Source organism: Mastigoproctus giganteus, chromosome 2 (genome assembly GCF_048544385.1).
Source record: "Mastigoproctus giganteus isolate SK-2022 chromosome 2, ASM4854438v1, whole genome shotgun sequence".
NCBI lineage: Eukaryota > Metazoa > Arthropoda > Arachnida > Uropygi > Thelyphonidae > Mastigoproctus > Mastigoproctus giganteus.
The window spans coordinates 251,255,392-251,279,164 of record NC_143576.1 but is presented as its reverse complement, the minus strand read 5'-3'; the positions used below and the strand labels follow the sequence as shown (position 1 = coordinate 251,279,164).

General features: G+C 36.5%; 1 protein-coding gene across 2 annotated transcripts in view; it reads left to right on the top strand.

The window, feature by feature from the left end:
- The window catches only part of ben (ubiquitin-conjugating enzyme E2 N), a 116,425-nt gene extending 98,039 nt beyond the window's left edge, over positions 1 to 18,386 (top strand). For both annotated transcript variants that reach the window (XM_090369086.1, XM_090369087.1), the window contains exon 5: positions 17,846 to 18,386. In XM_090369086.1, the coding sequence (XP_090225212.1) occupies positions 17,846 to 17,883 (38 nt within the window). In that variant the 3' untranslated portion in view covers positions 17,884 to 18,386. The remainder of the gene's footprint in view (positions 1 to 17,845) is intronic.
- Positions 18,387 to 23,773: the final 5,387 nt, after the last annotated feature.

Sequence of the window (23,773 nt, the reverse complement as noted above, 5' to 3'; positions counted from 1 at the left end):
TGGGGAAAGATGTTACCTCCCCCAATAGTTATCATCCTATATCTTTTACCAGCTAGTTTAGGAAAGATACTAGAAAAGATGGTTCACAGGAGACTTGTCTGGATTATTGAAGATCAAGATGTTATAACATGCTATCAATTTGGTTTCTGCCATAGTGGGTTTACAACTGATGTCCACATCAAGGTCGAAGCTCACATTCAAAATGCTTTTGTTAAAAAAAAAGCAGCACATAGTAATAATAACTTTTGATATTACCAAAGTATTTGATACAACCTGGAGATATGGAATCCTCCAAGACTTATACAAACTTGGACTGGGAGGTAACCTGCTGTGATTCATTCAGAATTTTCTCCATCTCAGGACCTTTCAAGTACGATTCCAGAATGAAGTGTCCAAAATTCACACACAAGGAGTACCTACCATTGGCATTGTTCGAGACATCCCAGCTACGGTGGAAACTGTATGTATGCAGATGATCTTGCTGTTTCCTGTCAATCGTCGGAACATGGCTACCATCGAAAGACAACTACAGATAGCAATAAACAAAATTGAAACTTGGACAAAATGCAATGGCTATCAGTTAACCGAGGGGAAAACAGCAACAGTACACTTCTGTAAATTGCGATCGCGTCATCCGGTAACTGTATTAAAACTGAAAGTCAGAGAAATATCGATGACAGATTCCATAAGATTATTGGGTTTGATTTTAGACACCAAATTTAATTTTCATAAGCATATAACCTACCTGCGAACTACATGCCTCCATAAATTAAACATCCTTCGTACAGTATCCTCAGCATTTTGGGGTGCTGACAGGCAGTCATTGCTGAATTTATATTGTGCTCTAATCCGCTCACAATTAGATTATGGAGCTATCATATATGCTTCAGCTAAAAACAGCATCTTATGGTCTCTGAACACCATTCAACACAGTGTCCTTCGATCTGCACTAGGTGCCTACAGAACCTCGCCAGTACAGAGCTTGTATGTTGAATTACACACCCTCCATTTTATCTTAGAAGACAATGCCTACTCTGACAATACGCTTCCAAAATAAGAAGCCCTCCATCTCATCCTTGCTGGGTATACCTCAACTAACCTCTTTGGCCAACACTTTACAAATCCAAACTTATTGAACCCAGACCTGCTGGGATACATCTTCAAGAAGTAATACAGAAGTGGAAAATCGACCTTAATAAAATTGTGGAAAGTACAAATATGCCTTTACCTCCATGGGATAGACATGATGTACACATTGATCTATACTTCGCTCAGTGGTCAAAAAATACCATTCCATCACTGAACATCTGACAGTTACATGCCAACTATACTTCAGAACACACTGGGAAACTCATAATCTATATGGATGGCTTAAGTCCCACTCACATGTAGGTGCAGCAGCTGTATTCCCTTCGCACTTAATCTCAAAATCCCTTCCAGTTGAGTGCACAATACATTCTGCAGAACTGTATGCTATACAGCTTACATTAAGTGAAATATGTCAACAGTCTTCTCTCTGCCCTAATATATTCCGATTCGCTCAGTGCTATCTCAGCCATACAGGATAAACAACATCTCACCATCCTCTTCTACAAGAAATTGGCTTTCTTATCAACCGATGTCAAAAAAAACCATTCTGAATTAACTCTTTGCTGGATTACAGGATACTGGAATAGAAGGCAGTTAAAAAAAGCAGAAAATGCAGCCAAGTCAGCATCAGAACTGCCAAACAAAACAATGATAGTACCATACACTGATTTTAGGCCAATTATTATTAGAGCAAGCGAAGATGAATGGGCCCAGATACGGAGAAAGCAAATCAATAGTAAATTCCAAGAAATAAAACCGAATCCAGAAATATGGAACTCAAGCAACAGAAAAAGTCACAGAGAAGAAGTAGTTTGCCAGACTACTAATTGGCCACACTCACCTTACGCATTATCATATATTAGCTAATGAGAATCCCCTTCTCTGTTTTCAGTGCCAAGTTCACCTTACAGTAAAACATCCTTTTGGTATGCCTGTGCTTCAGAAATTCCAGACTACTTTGCTTCCAAATTCTATGTAATAATCAGAATCCACTTATCCTTCAACAGATATTAGATAACTCTGCAAACCTAGACGAACTGGTTAATTTCATTCGGCAAATCCGATTTGACAAACTAATCTGAAAATAAATTGAGTTATATTAAAAAAAAAAAAAAAAACAACCCTGTAAAAACACATATTGGTCTTCAATGCCCTTATGTCTTAAAACCCTTAAATCATCACCAACAACAACAAGTCATATAAGTGCTGTCAAATTGTACTGGAAACTTTTTTGTGGACTGTAGAATTTATTTCTGTCAGAAATTCATGTAAAATGGGGAAGCAGTTGAAGTTATCCAGTTCTACAGAAGATATCCAGAATTCCTGTTTCTTTTTAAAGAACAGAATTTTAATGGACATAATAAGAACTGATCTTGTAATTGCGAAGATAGCCCACCAAACACAAAAATGCGTAAACTTGCACAAATGTGTCATGAGGGATTACGCTGTGCAAGTTTGAACATGTTCAGTGAATATGTCATATCAAGTACATGACCTGTCAATAACCAGAAAAAATTATGTTAAATTATACTCATACAAAAAGCGTATGCTTGACATATTCAAAATTTTAATTGGGGGTTATTAATTAAAACTGTGTTCTGCAGAACACTGGTGTTCTGCGGAACACAGTTTGGGAGATGCTGATGTGATGTAATGCAAAAGAATTGCTAAACCATGAAATACTGTGTGTTTATTCACTGTCTTCCTTTAATGTTTTATGTGGTGTCCACAAATATAATTTACTGTTTCGCTGATAAAAGCGTTGCTCACATATAATTCTGGGAAAGAGATTTGCTGTTCTTAAGCTACTCAGTACTTATTCTAAATTAAGTTTGCCCTGGATCGGAAACTTTTATGTATGTATGATATACTGATAGACAGTTCTATCAGTATAAATTACTCTGCTACCAAGAACAGCTGTGGTATCTTATTTTTGGTGTTTTTTTTGGGGGGGGGGGGGGGTTCTAGAATTCCTAGATTACTAAAAACCACATTGTTTGTGCAGTACCTTTTAAACTTTTGTTCCACCCTTAGGCCTTTTTTGATCTCCAGTTGACTCTCAGATCTTTGACTCGTGTACTGTTCCATTGACCACTTCAGGAAACTAAGCTAGTTCACATCAGACAAAAGTTGTCTGATGTGAACATTATAACATATTGAACAATATTTTTGTGAAGATTCAGTGTTTTAAACCACTAATTTGTTATCAGTTAATCAATCTTTGAAACATGATTAACGTTAAAATGTTATTGCAGCAAATTTAATTTACTTGCCATAATAACATTAAAGGTTGAAAGAACCTTTCACAGTCTCAAAGATATTTGTGCTTTTATTTTAATATCCTTTATTAAACAGATTTTCACGCATGCGTACCTGTTGTCTTCACCATGTCCATCCGTCTATCCATCCTCATGTAACAACTCTCCAAAATTTCATTAAAATCAGACAAATAGAAATATGGCAATTATTCTTTTTCCATGTTTGTATGGAAAAAATAAATTTTTAGATTAAATGTAGTTTTAATGTAGTATTGTTACCTGTAGACAGTCTGTGCATGCTTCATGTGTATTATTATGCAAGACTGATGAATGTGGTGTCACTTTTGGGGGGGGGAGGAGAGAGAGAGACAAAATATATATAGAAGATTAATAAATATTATACAGTTGTAATTAAACTGATCAGCCAAGTTTAAAAAACATAACACTAGAGTTTTATTAAATGTTCCATAAAGTTATAATCTTAGTAATTAATTGATAAGAAGATAACTATCTTTATTTTTCACTTCTGTTAATCAGAAGAAGAAAAAAAGGATTAAATTAATTTAAGGAAAACTAGGGGTCTCTTCCCATTGCTCGCTTCACTCACCAATCCCCAGCCAATAACAAATATACAAAAAAAATGTCTTAACCTGCTCAGCATCGTTACTGAAGCCACTTCGGAAAGAGTTTATACACATTGTTACGTCAACACCATTTATTTCCCGTTTTGTCCCATCTAAAATGTAGCAGTATGGCGGAGAAAGTCAAATCTTCTACATCCCTTTCACAAATACTAACATTATAATGCACTGATTGAAATCTAATCAGGAAATCGCCTATGTAATTATTTACCTCCGCATTTGTAGTGACGTAATTGTCACGCCCACTTGTACGTCACCCGCATCCCTCTTCTCCCATTGGCTGGAATATCACCAGAAAGGTAACTTTTTTTTAATATATAGTGAGACATCAAATGCATCCTGAAATGTAATGTACTGCATAATTACCTTTTTTGTATTTAATTTATTATGGTACATAATTTATTATACACCATAATCAGGTAACAATTTAAAGGACTAAGTTTTTTATAACCAGTACAAGGATATTTGCTAATTTTGCTCAAAAAAGATAATTTTTCTTTTTGAAAACCTCAAACATGACAGGAAATTAGAACCTATAGTACTTTGTACCGTGCATGGGTTGGAGGTTGAGAAGATGAAAGAAGATATTTGTTGACATTAAATTTTTTTTTTTTTTTTTATGTAAACCCCAAACACGAGAGGTATTAGAACCTATAGTACTTAGTACCGTGCTTGGGTCGGAGGTTGAGAAGACGAAAGAAGATATTTGAACCACTGTAGACTAATTTTCAGGAAATACTTATGAAGGAAGGTTGTTCCAGAAAACAGCAGTTGAATGAATAAACAAGGAAGATGAAAAGTTCATTCTGTGAGTTTGAAGTTGGACAGTAAATGGATGTTGGCTGGTGGCAGCATGTGTTCGGACTGTTTTGAAAGAGATAGAGGGAATTATAGAAGCCAATTCAGAAGAACAGTGCCCATGGAAGTATCTATAGAAAAGGCATGCAGCAGAAACAGTACATCTATGAGACAGAGGGTGGAGAGACTGTTAGAGATGAGTCATTAATTAACCTAACTGCCCTCTTCTGAATGGAATCTAGAAGCCTGAGAGAGGCTTTGGGAGCTCCTCCCCCCCAATGTGGTAATAATATTCCATGGTAGTGCAGATTTGCAATTTGTACAGAATGAACAGCTGTTTGGAAGAAAAGTGATGCTGAGAGCGAAAGAGAAAACCAAGTTTTTAGGTGCAGAGGAAGCAATATTTGTAATCTGCTTGTGTCAAGAGAGATTAGAAGGCAGGGTAATCCCCAAAAGAGATATATCATCTTGCTTAGAAATCAGAGTGTTGCCAAACATAAGCATAGGAGCAGAAATATCTTTTTGTGAGATATAAGAGAGGACTGAATTTTAGAAGGATTGAAATCAACTAAATTGCCTTTGCCCCAATGGAGAATTACCTGGAGATCAGAATTTAAGGAATTGTTAGCAGATATTTGACAAGTTGAAGCTGATTGAGAAGGCCAAGGTTTCTCAAACTGGAAAGTGGAATGCAATGTGCTATCATCAGCAAAACTATGGATAGGATTTGCAGTCAATGGAAGAAGGTCATTAATATACAAGAGGAAAAGAGTGGGAGAAAGAACTGAACCTTGGGGGACACCAGCATTAGTGTAGAAGTTAGAAGATAGTGCCATCTACCCTCACCCTCAGTGAGCGGTCAGGGAGAAAACTGGATAACCAATTACAAAAAACAGTTGGAAAACCATAAGAAGGGTGCTTTTTTTAGAAAGCCTTTGAGATGTGAAGAGCAACTGCTTGCGTTTCACCGAACTTTTCCATTGAATTTGTCCATAAATGGGTAACGTAAGCCAGAATATCACAATTGAATCAACACTGATGGAATCTATACTGGCTATTATTGATCAGATGGAAGGTTTCTAGATAGTTTGAGTTGGCAGTTAACTGATTTCTCCATTACTTTAGAAATATTAGAAGTAATTGCAATGAGACAATAATTGGGTGGGACGGATTTGTCACCCTTTTTGGGAACTGGCTGGATGTGAGCAAATTTCTAAGCAGAAGGAAAAACACCTTTTGAATAAGAAAGTGAAAAAAGGTAGCAAAGAACAGGAGTAAGTTCAGGAGCACAAGTTTTGAGAACAAGTGGAGAAATATCATCACCTGGAGCTTTCTTAGCATCAAGATTCGTCAAAATCCTTTTGACAGAAAACCACAGGAGGCATTGAATGGAGCATGTTGGGAAAGGTGGGAGGTGTTTTACCAAGATCATTAATACATGAGTTGGAAGAAAAATGGGATGCTAGCAGGTCAGCTTTATCCTTGTCTGAAGTGACAATAGAACCATCTGGTTTTGACAGAGGTGGGAGCAGAGATGGGCAAGAAACAAGTTTTCTTCTCTTAGCCTGTTCAAAGTCTAGTTTGAACTGATTAATAACTGCTTTACAATTGTTGCAAGCTTTGGTGTATGCAGAAAATGAAACTGAAGAATTGGAAACAAGCCAATTATGATATGCAACATTCTTCTCTTGTGAACAGCCTTAGCACATTTATTGGAAAAGTAAGGTTTAGACTAGAAGCAAAAGAACTAGAAACAAAAGGCAGAAGCACTGCTCTGAGTAATCCTTTTAGAATCTATATAATTAGAATGGGAATAAAAGAAATTGTTCATAGGAAAGAATTTCTACAATTCAACAAGAATGGTTAGAACCATCAAATTTCTTGCTGAATTGCAGATGTGATGTGGCTCCCACTATATCTGTGGTTCTCAACTGGGAGATACGTGTATCCAGGGTACCTTGGGTGTAGCATCCAAATGGCCAATTTTCACATTCTCAGTTTTCAGTAAAATATACGAGCTAATTGCAAAATTTTACTGATTTTACCACATATTTATTTCTGATACCCTAGAACTTATTGTTTGAGAAAACTAAAATAAAATCAAACTGTCCCATCTATCATAGTGCCAAAGTGAAGTCACATGGTTTCTCCATAAATCACTTCTCAGTTTGTATATGTTTTTGTAGCCGATGAAAGGATGTCATGTGCTGTTTCCAAAAATCTACTTTGTAACTAATGTACTGTGCTTGATGAATGGTAGCTCTATTCTCCTCCAGAGGAATCTGTTTGTAATTAGTGTTTTATTGAAATACTCTTTTATTGCATCTCCGTCAGAGGGGAGAAACTGGGTTTTTACAGTAATTGATCACTCCGTAACCGAGTGGGCAGTAGCAGGAGTGCAGTAGCACACGCTCTTTGAGTAGACCGGGGTTCAAGCCCCTGACTGCTGAATACTGTCGATCTGCCAACCCGCACTGGACCAGCGTGGCAGATTATGGTCCATTTCCCTCAGCATGAATTGTTGAGGAGGCTTCCATCCTGCAGTGGGTTGATAATGTCTGCACTTTAATTTTTTACTTTACTTTAATGAGTCCTGTTTCCAAAAATATTAGGCAGCCAAGTACAGAATATGTTGAAGCAAATATACATCCAATTTTTAGCTATTTTACCCCCTTATAGAAATACGGATATACAGTACAATGCTGTGTTGCGAATTTGTGCTGAAGTGACATTGTGGTTTTTCTGTATAACTATTTTTATTTCACACTGTCCAATCATGGATAAATTTTTAATAAGAGGAACAAAGATAAAGTTAGGTTTTGTGGAAAAAAGGGAAAATTCTGAGAGAAGATGCAAAGATGAGTCGAGAACACCTCAATATAACAGACTAAGTGGTGAGTGTAATCATGGCCATTCACTAAGTCTGTCTATGAGCAAATCAGCTCCAGATAAGAAACCAAAAAGAAATGACATTGTCAAAATGAACATTTTGAAAAGAGACAAAACAGTGCAGAAAGGGCAACTATAGGAAATTTTGGAATTGGTGAAAGACTTGTGGAATTTGCAGAATTGAGGATTGTCAGTAATGAACACTTTTTTCAAGAAAAGGGTGAACAGAAAGTGGATATGGAAGAGCCCAAATGGATTAACAGCTAATGAAATCGGCTTCATCCTCACTAACAGAAGATATATCGTGAATGATGTTATCGTCCTGAACAAGGTAAATGTTGGAAGTGATCACAGAATGGTAAGATGTACACTTGATATAGATGTAAGAAAAGAAAGAAAAAAACTGATTCAAGTAAATAATACGAAAGTCTTTGAGATAACAGAAGAGGAGAAAAGGCAGTATGTAGTGGAACTTAAGAACAAGTTTGAGCTTCTGCGAACTGCTCAGGACCAAGATATCGATGAGAAATATTATTATTATTATTAGCTATATGGTGCAATGAAGCCTGAGGCTTATTCTGCACCAGCCAAAAAAAAATTCCTAAGTTACCCTGAGAGAGAGAGAGAGAGAGAGAGAGAGAGTGAGTCAAAAGTAGAAGGGAATCACCAAGAAAGAGAAGAATGATGATATCCAGCTCAAGACCCTGAGTGTGCCAAGCCCATACTCACCAGATGTGAGCCCCTGGGGTTAAATGTTATAACTTTCTGAAAGTGATAAGGCCCAAGAAACCTATAGGTAAAAAGAAATCCAAAGAAGAAGAAATTAGTCAAGAAACACTTGTCATGATGAACCGAAGACGACAAATGATGAGCAAGATAAACACTGAAAAGGAGAAAATTGAGTATACTGAGTTATGCAAAGCCATTAGAAAGAGACTCAGAGAGGACATAAGAAGATTTAACACAAGAAAAGTAGAACAAGCATTAAGGGAAAACAAAGGACTTAAATCAGCAGCCATGATCAGTAATACAGAAAGACAAATGATACTGAAACTGAAGAATAGTGTACTTATAGATAGCAGAGAAGGCATAATTCAAATGGCAGAAGGCTACTATAGAGAATTATACAGGGAGCAAGGGGATGATACCAGCAGTGGGGAAGATGGATTGCAAATTAGTAACACATACAACATACACAATATCCTTCCTGATGAGGTAGAATATGCGTTGAAGAAAATGAAGAATCGGAAAGCCCCGGGGAAGATGAAGTTACTGTAGAGTTGTTAAAATTGGGAGGAAGAGACATGACACAAAAACTGGCAAGACTCTTTACAAAATTCATTAGAAAAGGTGTGACACCTAAGGAGTGGAATAATGCAATCATAGTTCTTCTGCATAAGAAAGGAGTTAAATCAGAAATTTGAAATTATAAACCAGTTAGCTTGTTATCCCACATCTACAAGTTCACAAAGGTCATTACTGACAGATTAGAAAGAATACTTTATGAGAATCAACTGAAAGAGCAAGCTGACTTTAGGACAGGTTTCTCAATTATGGATTACCTTCACGTAATATCACAGCTAGTGGAGAAAGCAAATGAATATAAAACACCATTATCATTATGCCTGGCATTTGACTCCATACAGCATAAGGCTATGTTTCGAGCACTGGAAACACAAGGCATAGATACCCAATATATTATGATTTTGAAGAAAATATATGAGAACGCTACCTCGTTTATTAGACTAGACAAAGACAGTAGCAAATTTAAAATTGGGAAAGAATTTCGACAAGGAGACACAATATCTCCGAAGTTGTTTTCTGCTGCCCTTGAGGAAGCTTTCAGAAGATTAGACTGGTCGCAGAAAGGAGTCAATGTAAATGGAGAGTACCTAAACCATTTACGATTTGAAGATGACATTGTGGTCATAAGCCACAATCCCAAACAATTAGAGGCAAATCTTAATCAGTTATGCAGAGTTGGTAAGGATTTTTGACTAAAGATGAATATGGCAGAGTTGGTAAGGATTTTTGACTAAAGATGAATATGGCTAAAAAAAAAGTAATGATGAACAAGTATGCCACAGAAAGGGATATAATGATTGCAGGAGCAGTAATTGAAAAGGTGGAGTCATATACTTATCTGGGACAAGTCATTAGCTGTAATAATGATAAATGGCTGGAAGTCAAGAGAAGAATAAATTTTGGATGGATAGCATTCAGTAAATATAGTCACATACTGAGGAGCAATATCCCAATTTGTGTGAAACGTAAAATAATGAACCAATGTATACTCCCCACCATGACTTATGGAAGTGAAATTTGGGCACTCACCAAAAGAATGGAAGAGAAGCTAAGAACTACACACCGAAGAATGGAACAAATTATATTAGGAATCAGACTGTTAGATAATAAGAGAAACATATGGATTAGACAGCAAACTCAAGTAAAGGACATTCTTATTAAAACTAAAGAACTGAAATGGTCTTGGGCAGGACACATAGCACGAAGACAAGATGACAGATGGACTAAGAAAATAACTGAATGGTACCCAAGAGGAGCTAGAAAAAAACCTGGAAGACAACGATGGAGATAGACAGATGCAATTCATGAGTTTGTGGGTAGTAAATGGATGACCATTACACAAAACAGAAGGAATTGGAAAGTTGCTAGAGAGGCCTTCATCCTGCAGTGGATTGAAAATGGCCGATGATGATGGCTTTTATTATTATGGTGATGAGCAGAATCAAATCCCTCAATGTTTAATATGTGAACAGAAAAACTCAGAAATAAAATCATCTCTGATGATGAGGCATTTTGAAAGAAGTTACCGAGACACGAACAGTAAGTCCATTGCTTATTTTGAAGAGAAAAAGAAGTATTACATAAAAAAGACTATTGGTGAAATTTATATTTGCGTGTCATAAAAAAAGAATTATTAGAAGCTTCTCTGAAAGTGAGCTATCTCATTGCTTATCAAGGAGAAGCCCACACTGTTGGCAAAAATTTGATAATTCCATTCACTGTTGATCTGTGTGAGACAATATTCAGACCCAATGAATCAGCAAAAGTAAGATGTGACGTTCTCTAATGATACTGTAAAAAGAAGAATTTTATTTGCTCAGCCAATCTTCTCAGTGAGCTCATTCATGGACTTAAGTTATCACCTTATTTTACCTTGCATCTTGATGACAGCACTGTTGTCAGTAGCCTAGCTGTGCAGTTAGTATTTGTTCAATACTTGTACATTGGTGAGCTGTCCGAAGAAATTCTTATCTGTGACAATTTGAGAACCCTACAACAGAAGCTGATATTTTTGAAAAAATAGACAGCTTTTCTTGTGCTCATGAACTCGACTATAAGAAGTATGTTGACATTTGTACTGATGGTGCCAAGACTATCCAGTGTCCCGTTTCAGGTGTTGTTACAAGAATTGAGGCAGTAGCACACCCTTCCTGTTCAAGTTATCACTATATAATCCACAGGGAAAATTTAGCTGTGAAAAACATTCCTGCAAAAAATGTAAAATATTTTTAAAACACTAATAGAAATCATCAATTATGTAAACTCTAGTGGCTTAAAATACAAGACTTTTCCAGCAAATTCTCAATGAAATGCGTAATGAGTACAACTGCTTACTTTTTTACACCGAAGCACTTTGGCCGAGTCGAGGTAGGGTGCTGTTGAGATTCTCTGAAATACGCTCTGGAATTGTAATGTTTCTTACTGATCATAAAGCTGAAACCACAAGAAAAAACAACTCTAGATAAACTGAAAAGATTCATTAACTTTGTCTAGTGATTATAATTCACAAGGGGTTGTATACTTCGTTGATATATTTGACAAACTGAACGCAGTGAATCTATCACTTCAAGGTAAAAAAAACTGACACTTTTCATGACTAATGACAAATCCACGCATTCAAAGATAAAATTAATAAAATTAAAACAATATGATACCTTTGGTACTTTTACTACATGTTTTGTTTAAAAAATATCTCAGGAAAAGTTTTTCAGTGTTCCACTTTCTTTGTTTTGGGCTAGTTTGTTGGACTATCTCCCTAATACAGTACACAAAGCAGTCCGTGAACTTTTACAATTTGTAACGATTTATTTATGCCAACATGAATTTGCCAAATATTGTGACACGAAATCAAAATAAACTTTATGCTTCAGCAGACATTTGCTGTCAGTTATCAGGTTTTACACCTAATTTATCAGAATTACTGAAAATCTGTCATAGCAGGTCTCTTATTAGATTCATTGAATAACTTATTTTTTAAATTGGAGTTTTAATAATACTTTTTTTTTTTAGTTTAAAATTTTAAGAGTAGCGATTATTTTTCGGTTCCACTATAATACAGTACACACATGCAAAAAACTGGATTATGCCCTTTCTTAGCATTCTATTCCTACAATAATCTTAGGGAGTTTCAGGTGTTGTTACGAGAATTGAGGCAGTAGCACACCCTTCCTTAGGACCTTGCTGAATTCCAGGGAGGTACTTCGGCTAAAAAGGTTGAGAACCACTGCACTATATCATAGTGAGATGCATATCATCACAGGAACCTTTCAGACTTCTCCATTCTTCAGCCTATAGATAAAAGCATTTTAACTGCCGGTATCTCTTTGACATAAAATCTGTTTCATGTCCAGTCATCCTATTTGGCCAGCAGTATTTACAGAGAAATGAGAAAATCTATACAGGGTGTCTCAAAAATGCACGGCACAACTTCAGGGATGAGTTCCTCCTATGTAGACAATAAAAATATTTTATATCAACATAGTTCCAGAAATGCTTGGTTTCCGAGTTTTGAAGGTCTGTCTACCTTCTGCCTGAATACCGGCCTCACATCGATGTCTCATGGACTCACGAAGACGATCCTGGCACGTTTCGTATTGTCTCACAACCTGCCACAATTCGTTTGCGGAGAGTTTCCACATCAGCTACCGGAGTCGAATACACCAATGACTTTAAATGGCCCCACAAGAAGAAATCTAGTGGGTTTAAATCAGAAAAGCGTGGAGGACAGGCACTTGGTCCACCTCTACCTATCCACTGACCAGGAAACCTTTGATTCAGGTAATTGCGGGCTAGGTGGCTGAAATGTGCAGGAGCACCATCGTGCATGAAGTGTGCTTGTTGACGAATGATCAGTGGCGTATCGTCCAAGAAATCAGGCATGTTGTTTTTCAGAAAGTTTCTGTACGCCTGCCCTGTGAGTTTGTTTGAAAGTATATGGGGCCCAAATAACTTATCACCAAAAACACCCGCCCAGATGTTGAGGCTGAACCGCTGTTGGTGATGTGATGGAAGAATTGCATGTGGATTTTCCTCAGCCCATACATGCTGATTGTGAAAGTTTTGGATTCCCTCGTGTGAACTGTGGATATCGCTAAGGTAGGAAAGTGAGGAGTTGTACCACACTGCTGCAAGAACCACTGACAGAACATTACTCGCGCAGGTTAATCTGCTGGTGACAAGGCCTGTACCCGTTGCAGATGGAAAGAATACAGTTGGTGTTCTCGAAACACTCTCCAAATAGTCGAAATTTGAACAGCCAGTTGCATTGTTATTCTGCGTGTTCTGATTCCAGGAGTGACATGCACAACATCCAAAATCTCCTCCTCTACTTCAGGGGTCGTAGATCTTGGTCGTCCTCTGTCGGCAGCACGAGGTGTAAAGGTCCCATGTTCACAAAGGCGGCGATGGATACCTTCATGGATACTGTCCGCCAAACTGTACATAAAGTGCATATCCCCTTGCTCCTGATTTGAGGACATGGTTGGAATGGAAAACCACCAGATTCTGCCATACCTTGTGATGAAGGAAATCACCTGCGGGAAATAAGACATTCCGGTTAATAACTCGGGAACCAAGCATTTCCAGAACTATGTTGATATAAAATATTTTTATTGTCTACATATGAGGAACTCGTTCCTGAAGTTATGCCGTGTATTTTTGAGACACCCTGTATATCTGTCAGGTGCAAAAAATACCACTAGGAGGTATTTCAATACAACTTAAAACAGATCTAAACCTAAAGCACAGAACAGTCTTAAAATTAGGCAGAACTAAATTTTTTATGGCCAGTAAGAGAATCTGAAAATGATTATGTATTTTAGTTAATGGCAAAAGTATTTTCAGTTTGTGAAACTGTTCTAAAGAGCAATAAAAATGAGAATAAATGGAGGAGAGAAGATTTCACTCTTATGTTGAATCAAATGTTGAGGTTTTCTGGGTGCCTTCCCAGATGTGTGAATAGTATTCCATCATAGGGCATTTTTGAGGTTTGTACAGTTAAAAAGTGCTAAGAAGACAAGTAGCACCATTTCAAGAGAACTGATATGAATGTAGAGGAAGTGATATTTTTCAAGGCAAAGTTAGAAGCTAAGGTTAGCATTTGTTGAGGCATATGATGCAAGAAAGCAAACTTATATAGCATCAGCCAAAAAAAAAAAAAACTTCCTAGTTCACCCATCCGGTCACTCCAAATATTTGTCTGATTAAGCCTTAAATTTATTTAAGCTGTCAACTTCCACAATAACAGATGGAAGTCTGTTCCAGAAATCAACTACCCACTGGCTGAAGGCAAACTTCTGCACATCTATGCTACAACTGTTTTTCCTCAATTTGAATCTGTGTTCCCTCAGGTTCTTAAACTGAGCAAGTGGAAGTATCCCACCAGCATTGAGCTTGCTCAAACCATTCAAGACCTTATACACCTCAATCAGATCACCTTGCAGGTGCCTAGTCTCCAGATGCTGCAACTTGCAGCACTTAAGTCTCTCTTGGGAAGAGCACCCCATTGTTCCTCTCACCAACCTTGTTGGCCTTCTTTGTGCTTGTTTTAGCAACTATACATCCTTCCTAAAATGAGGCCTCCAGACCTATACACAGTACTCAAGGTGTGGCCTGACCATTGCCTTATACAAAAGTATAATCACCTTGTCCTGCAACAAAATTCCTATATATCATTGACAAAACTCCATGACCTGCTCTGGAATCCCATCTCCACTGCTCAGAGAATTTCATATCTGACTGCACAATTACCCCTAGGTCTTTTTCATTCTCCACCTCCTTGAGTGTAGTTCCACACAGTTGGTACGTTTCTCTTGGGTTACTGCTACCCATGTGCAGTATTTTGCATTTGTCAATTTTAAACTTCAGCTACCACTTCTCAGCCCACCTACCCAACTTTTCTAGATCCTGTGGCAGTAGCATACTGTCTTTACTGTCATTAACAACCCTGCCAACCTTTGTATCATCTGCAAACTTGGACATTAAGCCTGATATATCTTCATCGATATCATTGATAAATACACAAAACAACAATGGGCGACTCGACCCTGGGAGACTCGACTAATAACATTAGTCCACATACAGCAGCGTCCGTTTATCACCACTCTCTGCCATCTCCCACTCAGCCATCCCTTTATCCATTGCAGAAACTTGCCCCTAATGCCATATCTCTCCAATTTGTACAGCAGTCTTCCATGTGCAACAGTGTCAAAAGATTTCCTAGAATCCAAATATATATGGTATCAAAATTATTTTTTGCATCCAGCTCTTTTGTGACCACATCTTAGTATCGAATCAAATTGGTCAGACAAGACTTCCTTCTTAATAAACCCATGCTGTGTCTGAACTATTACTGCAGTCTTGTCTAGGTGATCCTGCATCACTTCTTTAACCAGTGACTCCATTATTTTCACCGGAACAGAAGTTAAACTAACAGGTCTATAATTATTTGTCACCCTTTGAACCCCCTTTGTGAATTGGGGATGTCTTTGCACATCTCCAGTCCATGGGGACCTCCACTGAATCTAAAGATTCTCTCATAATTATGGCTAAGGGTTTGCATACTTCACTCGCAGCCTTTTTCAATATAACTGGATAGGTTTCATCCGCCCCAGGTGCTTTTTTTATGTTTAACTTCAACAATTTCTTCTCCACTTTACTCTCTGTTATTACAAAATTGTTTAGCTCCCTTTTAGAGTTTAGTAAACTTCTGACCTCCCCTTACAGAATTCCTCATGTGTGAATGTAGATGCAAAATTCTCATTCAGTTTGTCAGCTCTCTGAGTAGGATTATCCAGTCGAACCACCAACATCAAGTAGACCAATCTGATTCATTACCTTCCTTCTAGAGTTTACATAAGTAAAGAAGTCTGTTTTTCTTTGCATCCTTCGCCAAGGATTTCTCGTAATCATCCTTCACTTGCCTAACCTCCCTTGTGACTTGATTACAGACTAGCTTATATCTGCCATAGGCTTCTGTGTCACCTGATAATTTATATGCATCCCACTCATTTTTCTTCTCTTCCACGAGCCTCATTAGTTCATCTGACATCCATTTAGGTCTAAATCTTGAACAGTATTTCTTAGTTGGTATGAAAAGCCCAACAGCTTTCAAGATTAATTCCTTGAAGGCTTTCCATTTAGAATTTGCTGTTTTTAACATCATCAGTTGATCGCACTGTATAGAATTTAAAAACCCTTCCCTTTACCCTTGATGGTCGTTACATCTTTAAGTAAATCCCACATCAGTACACTGATCACTGTCACCTAGTGGTTCCTTTATCTGAAAATTCTTAATGCATATTTCTCCAATGAATCGACAAAAGTCTTGCTTACATACGAGTGACCAACCACAAGTTCCGTTCAATATCTGTTAAGTTAAAATCCCCCATTACAAGACATTCTGATTTACTGGCCCACCCTATTTCTCTGCACAATTGTTCGTTGTACTCATCAGAGTCATTAGGCCTATAACACTTTTCCCGTTCCCAGTGTTTTCCACACCAAACTGATTCAACATTGCACTGTCCACCCATATCAACTGGATGCACTTCCTTAGATTTTGTGTTTCTTAACTAACGGCATAACCCCTCCTTCTTTCCTACCCTGTCTATCTGTACACATTGTACTCTCCAAATTCCAATTCTGCACTGCTTATATCTGTGTAAGTTAATCCAAGTAAACAAATATGTTCTTTTATAAATGCCCAAGGGGTGCAGGGGGTTGTTGTTAAATTAAGCTATTTATTTAGTAGTTGACAGATTTAGTAGATGGATTGAGATTAATATAGTTCTCCACTCCCGTCAGCATTTGAGAAACTGGAGATGAATATTTCACTAAGGAACACAGTCAAGAGGCCAATGCTATTGTGAAAGCCTGTTAGCCTTTTTACATTACAATCAATTTGCAAATAGCTGTTTGATGGATGGGTCTTGCTGTATATGTTAAATATCTGACTGTGAGTAACTTATTCTTGAATAGTTCGTTAAATCAGTTAATCATTTATACATTTTTAGCACATTTTTGTTTTCTTTGTATTTTTCAGTGATTCAGTATATTCAATTTAACCATCTAGTAAGTGCAGAAGAAAATAATGGATGACTCAGCAGTAATTTTTCCTATCATTTATACATTTTTAGCACATTTTTGTTTTCTTTGTATTTTTCAGTGATTCAGTATATTGAATTTAACCATCTAGTAAGTGCAGAAGAAAATAATGGATGACTCAGCAGTGTGCAGAGTCATCCATTATTTTAACAATATAAGGAATAAAATTATGAAACCTTGTTTGCAATTGAAACAGTACAACAGAGTGCCAACAATGACAGCCATATTTGTTGGCTTTATAAGTGTTAGTGTTTTTTGTCTCAGTGTTGAACAGATGGATGTTGTACATTGCACAGTATATCTTTTTCTTTTAATCAACAGTTAAGCAGTTTGAAATGGATTTATTTGTGCTTTATTATCTTTCAATTATTTATTTATTTTTTGATTAATTAAATAAAATTATTAGTCAGTCATGCCAAAAAAAGTTGCATGAATGCACATGTTGATCTGCATACACACATGGTGAGAATATCCTGCTTGAATTTTAATATGACACAAATTGAAAGTTAGAATTATAATGAAAGAATCACTAAAGTTCATGTGGTTATTAAATTTACTTTAAAGGATTTTTTTTTTTTTTTTTTCCTATCCAAAAATGTGTCCACTCAGTGGTTAAACATTAGCATATCGGGGGGAAAAAAAATTGTGACAAATATCACATTTAAGGCTCTTGAAGATATTTTAAAATTTTTACTTTTAGTTAGTTAAGCATATGGAATTTCTACGTAACAAATAAATAACTAATTGGCATTGTTTTTTTAGCTAGAGAATGGACAAGACTATATGCCATGAATGCCTGAGGACTGCTGTAGATCCTGGTGGTGGGCGCAGGATCTGTTCAAGTATATGTGCACTAGATTGTCACAGTGGACTACTACTACACAGACCACAGACACTCAGGCAGCATTCTACATCCCAGCTGATGTATATTGTCTTGCTCACCAGATTGCTAGAATTAGAAGATGCCTTCTCTCTCCAGTTCAGTTCCAATAAACCTTTTGGTGTTGAAACCAATTTCAGTTCTGTTTCTTGTAAATAAATATGCTTTACCCCACTTTCTTCAAAGTCCTTTCCGTATGCCTTTCAACATGTATGTACAAGATATTGAGCTGTACAAGTCATTGACAGTCGTCGCTGTAAGGACCTGTGATTGAGACCTATTACTGAAGTGTAGTAATGTTTGTGAAAACCTGATGTATTATTGATGCCTAAAAATTTCACTCTCAAGCAAATCAGGTCCTTTGTTTTTTCATGATCATGTATATTACAACAAAACATTAAATAAATTTTATTGTTTAATTTATATTTGTTCATATAATGTCCAAAATTTTATAAAGCTAGTCTGCTATGATAGAATAGTTCAAGGCTTTTGTTAAGTCATAAAATAAAGCTTCATGAAAGTCATGAAGCATTTGGAAGAATAGTACAAGATATTAAAAAGTGATGAAAAAAATTAGTTGGCAGATTTGCAGTTAACTTCATTGCTGAGTGAATTGAGAAACCAGATCCTTCTCTTTCCAAATGTTGATCCAGATTAGTTTCTTCATTCATATATATATATATGGCTTGTGGTCCTGGGATTTACTTCTCAACAAACACAATCCTTGATAGATAGTAAATGTTAACAATCAAGGTAACTTATGAATTACTGCAGTATTAATAAAATCTGATGGTAGTATCATCAGCATCTTAATAGATCTAAAGTAAACATGAAACTGAATATGATTACTTGGGTTATATGGAAGAATTAGTTGAATTGCTGGAATTAGAAATTGGTATGTACTTACCCCATTTATCTCAGCATTCTTAACTGGATGAAAAACTGATAAATGTAGTAATTGAAATAAATAAAATTCAAATGTGAGTTGTAGCAGTTTTATACCAACCAACTTTTCCAGTTTTCCTGGAAATTTTCTGTAAATCTTGCTTTATACAGTTTCACTGAAAGTTTACTTTTATTCTGTATTTCAATACAGATTTGTGATTTTCTCCCACACCTAAATATGTTTTTGCCCCCCCTTTTATCAAGACATTAGTAATGACTTACCAAATGTTTTTTTTTTTTTTTTTAAATGCAGACTTATTGAATTTATCTGTATGTGTTCAAACTGCCGTTGGGTGGCCCTGTTTGTCTTTTGATTAGATTTGTTGTGTTTTTAGTGTATCAGTATCCATGTTTTCTGTGATTTATACAACTGCCTGGTTTGTAAAAAAAGTTTTAGATAAATTCTAATTCATTACACTGGTCGACATGATTTCTACCTCCACTACTATATCAGCCTGTTTTGTAGTCAATTTTTATGCATAGATATCAAAAATAATTCTCAATTTCATGTCATAATTTATATAGGTTTTTGTGTTTACCCATAATACTACAATTCTTACTACAGTCTATGGAAGTAGATATAACACTGATCTGTTGTATTTTCTGCAAATAATAATGTTTGCACATGCCCATAGATGGCAGTAATGTTGGGCATGGTTAACATGTTCAACCTAGTCTGTGTGCCTCTCACTTCTCTCTTTCAGTAATGAAAAGACAATTGTAGTGAGAGCATGTATGGTTTATCTGCATGGCTATTGCATATTAATTGTTTCTTCTGTTTTGCTTGTTATTGTGTTTTTAAGGACAAGGAAAGGAAGTGTCTGAATTGCAATTTCTGCTGTGTGTAGGATGGTTTACAACAAAAAGAATTTTGTCCAAAGAGAAACTTTGTAGTGTTACTGAATATGAATATTCTTTGTACTTTGGTTGCAAGGCTGGTGATCAGAACAAAACTTGAGCTCCACATGTGCACTGTATTACTTGCACCACAAATCTGAAGATGTGGCTAACTGAGAAAATTAAAAGAAGTATGCTTTTGCTGTTCCTATGGCTTGATGAGAACTGTACAACCACATTGATCTTTACTCTTTCAGCATGACAATATTGGGGATGTCCAGAAAAGGCAAGCACATCATCAAATAATCTAACATATCTGTAATTAAGGGCTGTTCATTAATGAAGACCACCCATACCAGATCCCACAAAATCATGAGATAAAGGAAGCAGTGATGAATATAGCAAAGATTCGTGTTGCAGACTTTGCTGAACTTGAACTAATTTGTGCTACCAACCAGAAAATTATAATGTACTACACTTAATTAAGCACAGATAATACCAAAACAAGGTAATTGCATTACTCACTGGTCTATAGGGAGGTTTCACAAAATATTGTTTTCTGTGTTTGTGGGACAGTCATGCAACAGATAAACATTGTATAGCAGTGGAAGGAATTTTTAACAGGGAGAAGTAATATAAAATATGTCCTGCTTGGGTTGAACAAACAACAAAAAATGGTTCTTCCACCTTTGCATATAAGGTTCGGATAAATGAACAATGTCGTTAGGGCTTTGGATAAAGAAGATGGATTCTGCTGCCTAAGGGATGTTTCCCAATTTAACAGATGCAAAACTAAATGAAGGAATTTTGATTGGGTCTCAAAGATGGTGTGTTTTGAAACAAAGCTATAGGATACTAAACTAGCAGCTTAGTGAAAGGATTGGATTTCTTGAAAGAAGATAATTATATATAATTATATGACACAAAATTCTAGTAGTTTATTTGGATTAATGTATGGAGTGAGGAAATTTGTAAAAAAAAAAATTTTTTTGACTTTGCTCTACCAATAAACTGGAATTTTGTTATGGAACAGTGTCATATTTAATTATTGATAGTTAATATAATCCATGTAACATCCTTTAAAAACCTAATTGTCTTAGTATTTCAGTTTTAAAATGCAGGAAGTCGATGTCTGCTAAGAACAAAATTTTAGTGTATGCGTTCTGAAAAAAGTGAAGGCTGCCGCCTAGTATTTCAACTCAAGAGTGGATGTGGAAACGTTTCTAATTTTTATATTTTAGCAATTAAGTTGGATTTCTTTTAATAAGGTTTATTATTTAATAATTGTTTTTGTAAGTCGCATTTATTAATTATTTTAGCTTTTTTACATGCATTTGTAGCAGGTTTTTTTTTCACCCCTTACGAAAAAAAAGGCCCTGAACACAAATTTCAGTAAATAAATAAATGTATATATATCTACTTTACTGCCTAAATAATGTACATTAACAAATAGGTAGATACCTCTTTATAGCCAAGGCTTGGAATTTACAATTCAAAAATGAGCAAAATACATAGTCCTTAAATTCTGTGACACTCACAAGTTAGGTGTTTTCTTTTATTTCATTTGCATGATTCAAAAAGAAGTTATCCATTTTCCAAATACTCTTCGACACTTTGGGTATCAATAAAAATTCTCCACAAGCACCAAAACACCAAAGGCAGGAAAAGCTATTAACTTGATTATTTTTTCTAATAATTTAATAATAAAAATTAAATACAAATGTAAAATAAAATGTGATTTCATTCTCATTTTTAGATATTATTCAGCTGACCTTTTGAATTTCCACAAGCTGTTAGCCTCAGCTACCCACAAAGGTAACTTATTCCAGTAATTAACAACTTACTGGCTAAAAGAAAAGCTACAATCCAGTCTAAATCTCTTTCCTTGTAATTTTAATTTGACATCTAATTCTAGAATCATTTATCACATAAATTTCTCCTTCAGTAGTTTTACGATCTCCTCTCAAAGCCTTATAGACCTCAATTAGGTTCCCTCTATGATGGCTGGTCTCAAGTTATGTGGCTCACATATTCAGTCTTATATGATATGAGTTCTTTTAGATCTTGCCAAGTTGGTTGCCTATCTTTAGACAAACTCTGTGCCTTTTTTAGGAATGGTCTCCATACTTAGACATAGTATTCCAAATTTTACAGCTGCCATGTACAGTGGGATTATGCATCTCTATAAGCAAATGTTTGCTAAATCGTCAGTAAGATACCATGGGCTTTCCTTGCGGCCTATTAACTGCTCAGAGAACTTCATGTCCAACTGTATCATAACTTCGAAACCCTTTTTTTTTTTCTCTTTTTTATTCAATGTCAAGTATATAAGTTATTTTGGGGTTGCTGTTCCCCAAGTGTAAGACCTTGAATTTTACTCAGGTAAAACATTGCCACTTTTCTGATCATAAGAGCTATCCAAGTCCGAATGAGCTACGATTGGTGCTGATTATTAACCACTCCAAATCTTTACATCATCTGCAACTTTCAACACCAAGCCTTTCCCTGTTATTTATGGAAATTAGAAATGAATGGTCCCTGAACCAGTCCTTGGGTAACCTCGTTTTTAACAGAGCAATCTGAAGAATAACCATTAATTACTCTTGCCTCCTGGCTTAGTCACCCTGTGATCCATTGTAGACTTACCCTAGATTCTAACGTGTTTCAGCTTACGTGATGAGGAACTGAGTGAGATGCCTAGCTAAATCCAAATAATGTTGATTATGGCACTCAAAATAGCCAACCATGGTTTCTCATTCACAACCATGTCTAGCCTTCAGAATTCCATTTTATATCTAAATAGCCCACCTCATCCCACAGGCACTCAGTTGAATTGAAATGTAGTGAATAGGGAAGCCATGACAGTGGACAGTTTACAATTCTGGCATGACATAGTGCATTACCCTCTTGTAGGAACCCTTTCACAGATGGATCCTGCTGCAGCCTGGTCAGAAAATTTCCAAATAACTAGTGGCATCCAATTTTTGCTCCACTAGCATTAAGGTGCCAAATGTACACTAAGAAAACATTGCCCACACTTGTACTACCACCAGCCTATATTGTTGACAACTAGTAGGGTGGAGTCATTGTGTTTGTCAAGTTGGCTTCTTGCATCAGTGGGCACTGTTCGACCACAGGATTGCTTTTGGTTGTAGGTGCATCAGTAATGTAGGCCATATTGCACTGTATACTTTTATCTATTTGCATGTGTTTTGTGGTCGGTAAGCTGGATAAAAAACCCAAGTTTGAGAAAAACTGCCACCCTTGTCGAATACTACATTTTAGGGAAGCCAAATTTGAGTATGAAAAAGCACGGGCAAAGAATGGGGGACAAGAAATTTTTCATGTATGTGAACACAAACAAATTGTGTACTGCGTGTGGGAAAACTAACCCAGCTGATGATTTGCATGGGTCGTGTGGACAGCACAGTTGGTAGAATCGCCATTCTTCCCACACCAGGTGGAAAAGGTCCGAGTCCTGTCTAATGTGAGGATTTGATTTTGGCCTTTTTTACAACATGGCTGAGTTAGTTGGTCTCAAGTGATAGTAGCATGGTGTTTTCTCCCGGAAAATCGGTTTTCCGTCCAGCAAACAGAAAATCGACCTCGGAACAATTTACAGGCAGTATACACAAAGCAATAGGGCCTTAGTTGCTAATGCTCTAAAAACCCAATGACATCGGTCACTACTGATAAAAGACCATGCTGAGAAGAGATTAAAAGTGAAGCAGCCATGTAAAATTAGTGATTTTGAAATCTGACGGTTTTATTAGAAAAACTTTCGAACATAAAGGCAAGTAAGGCTCCTGGACTTCATGGCATATACCCAGTAATTTTGTGGGCAGCAGCCATGTGGACATGTGTTTATGTAAGGGGCGGCTCCTAGAACGTCAGTTCAACTACGCCTCGTATCTCTGTAAAGAACAGTATCACTACAAATGGGCAGATATGTGTGTGTTATGTTATGGCCACTTGGCTACCCAGATGCATCAGTCACCTGGACAGATGATTCTGGGTACTCGTCCACA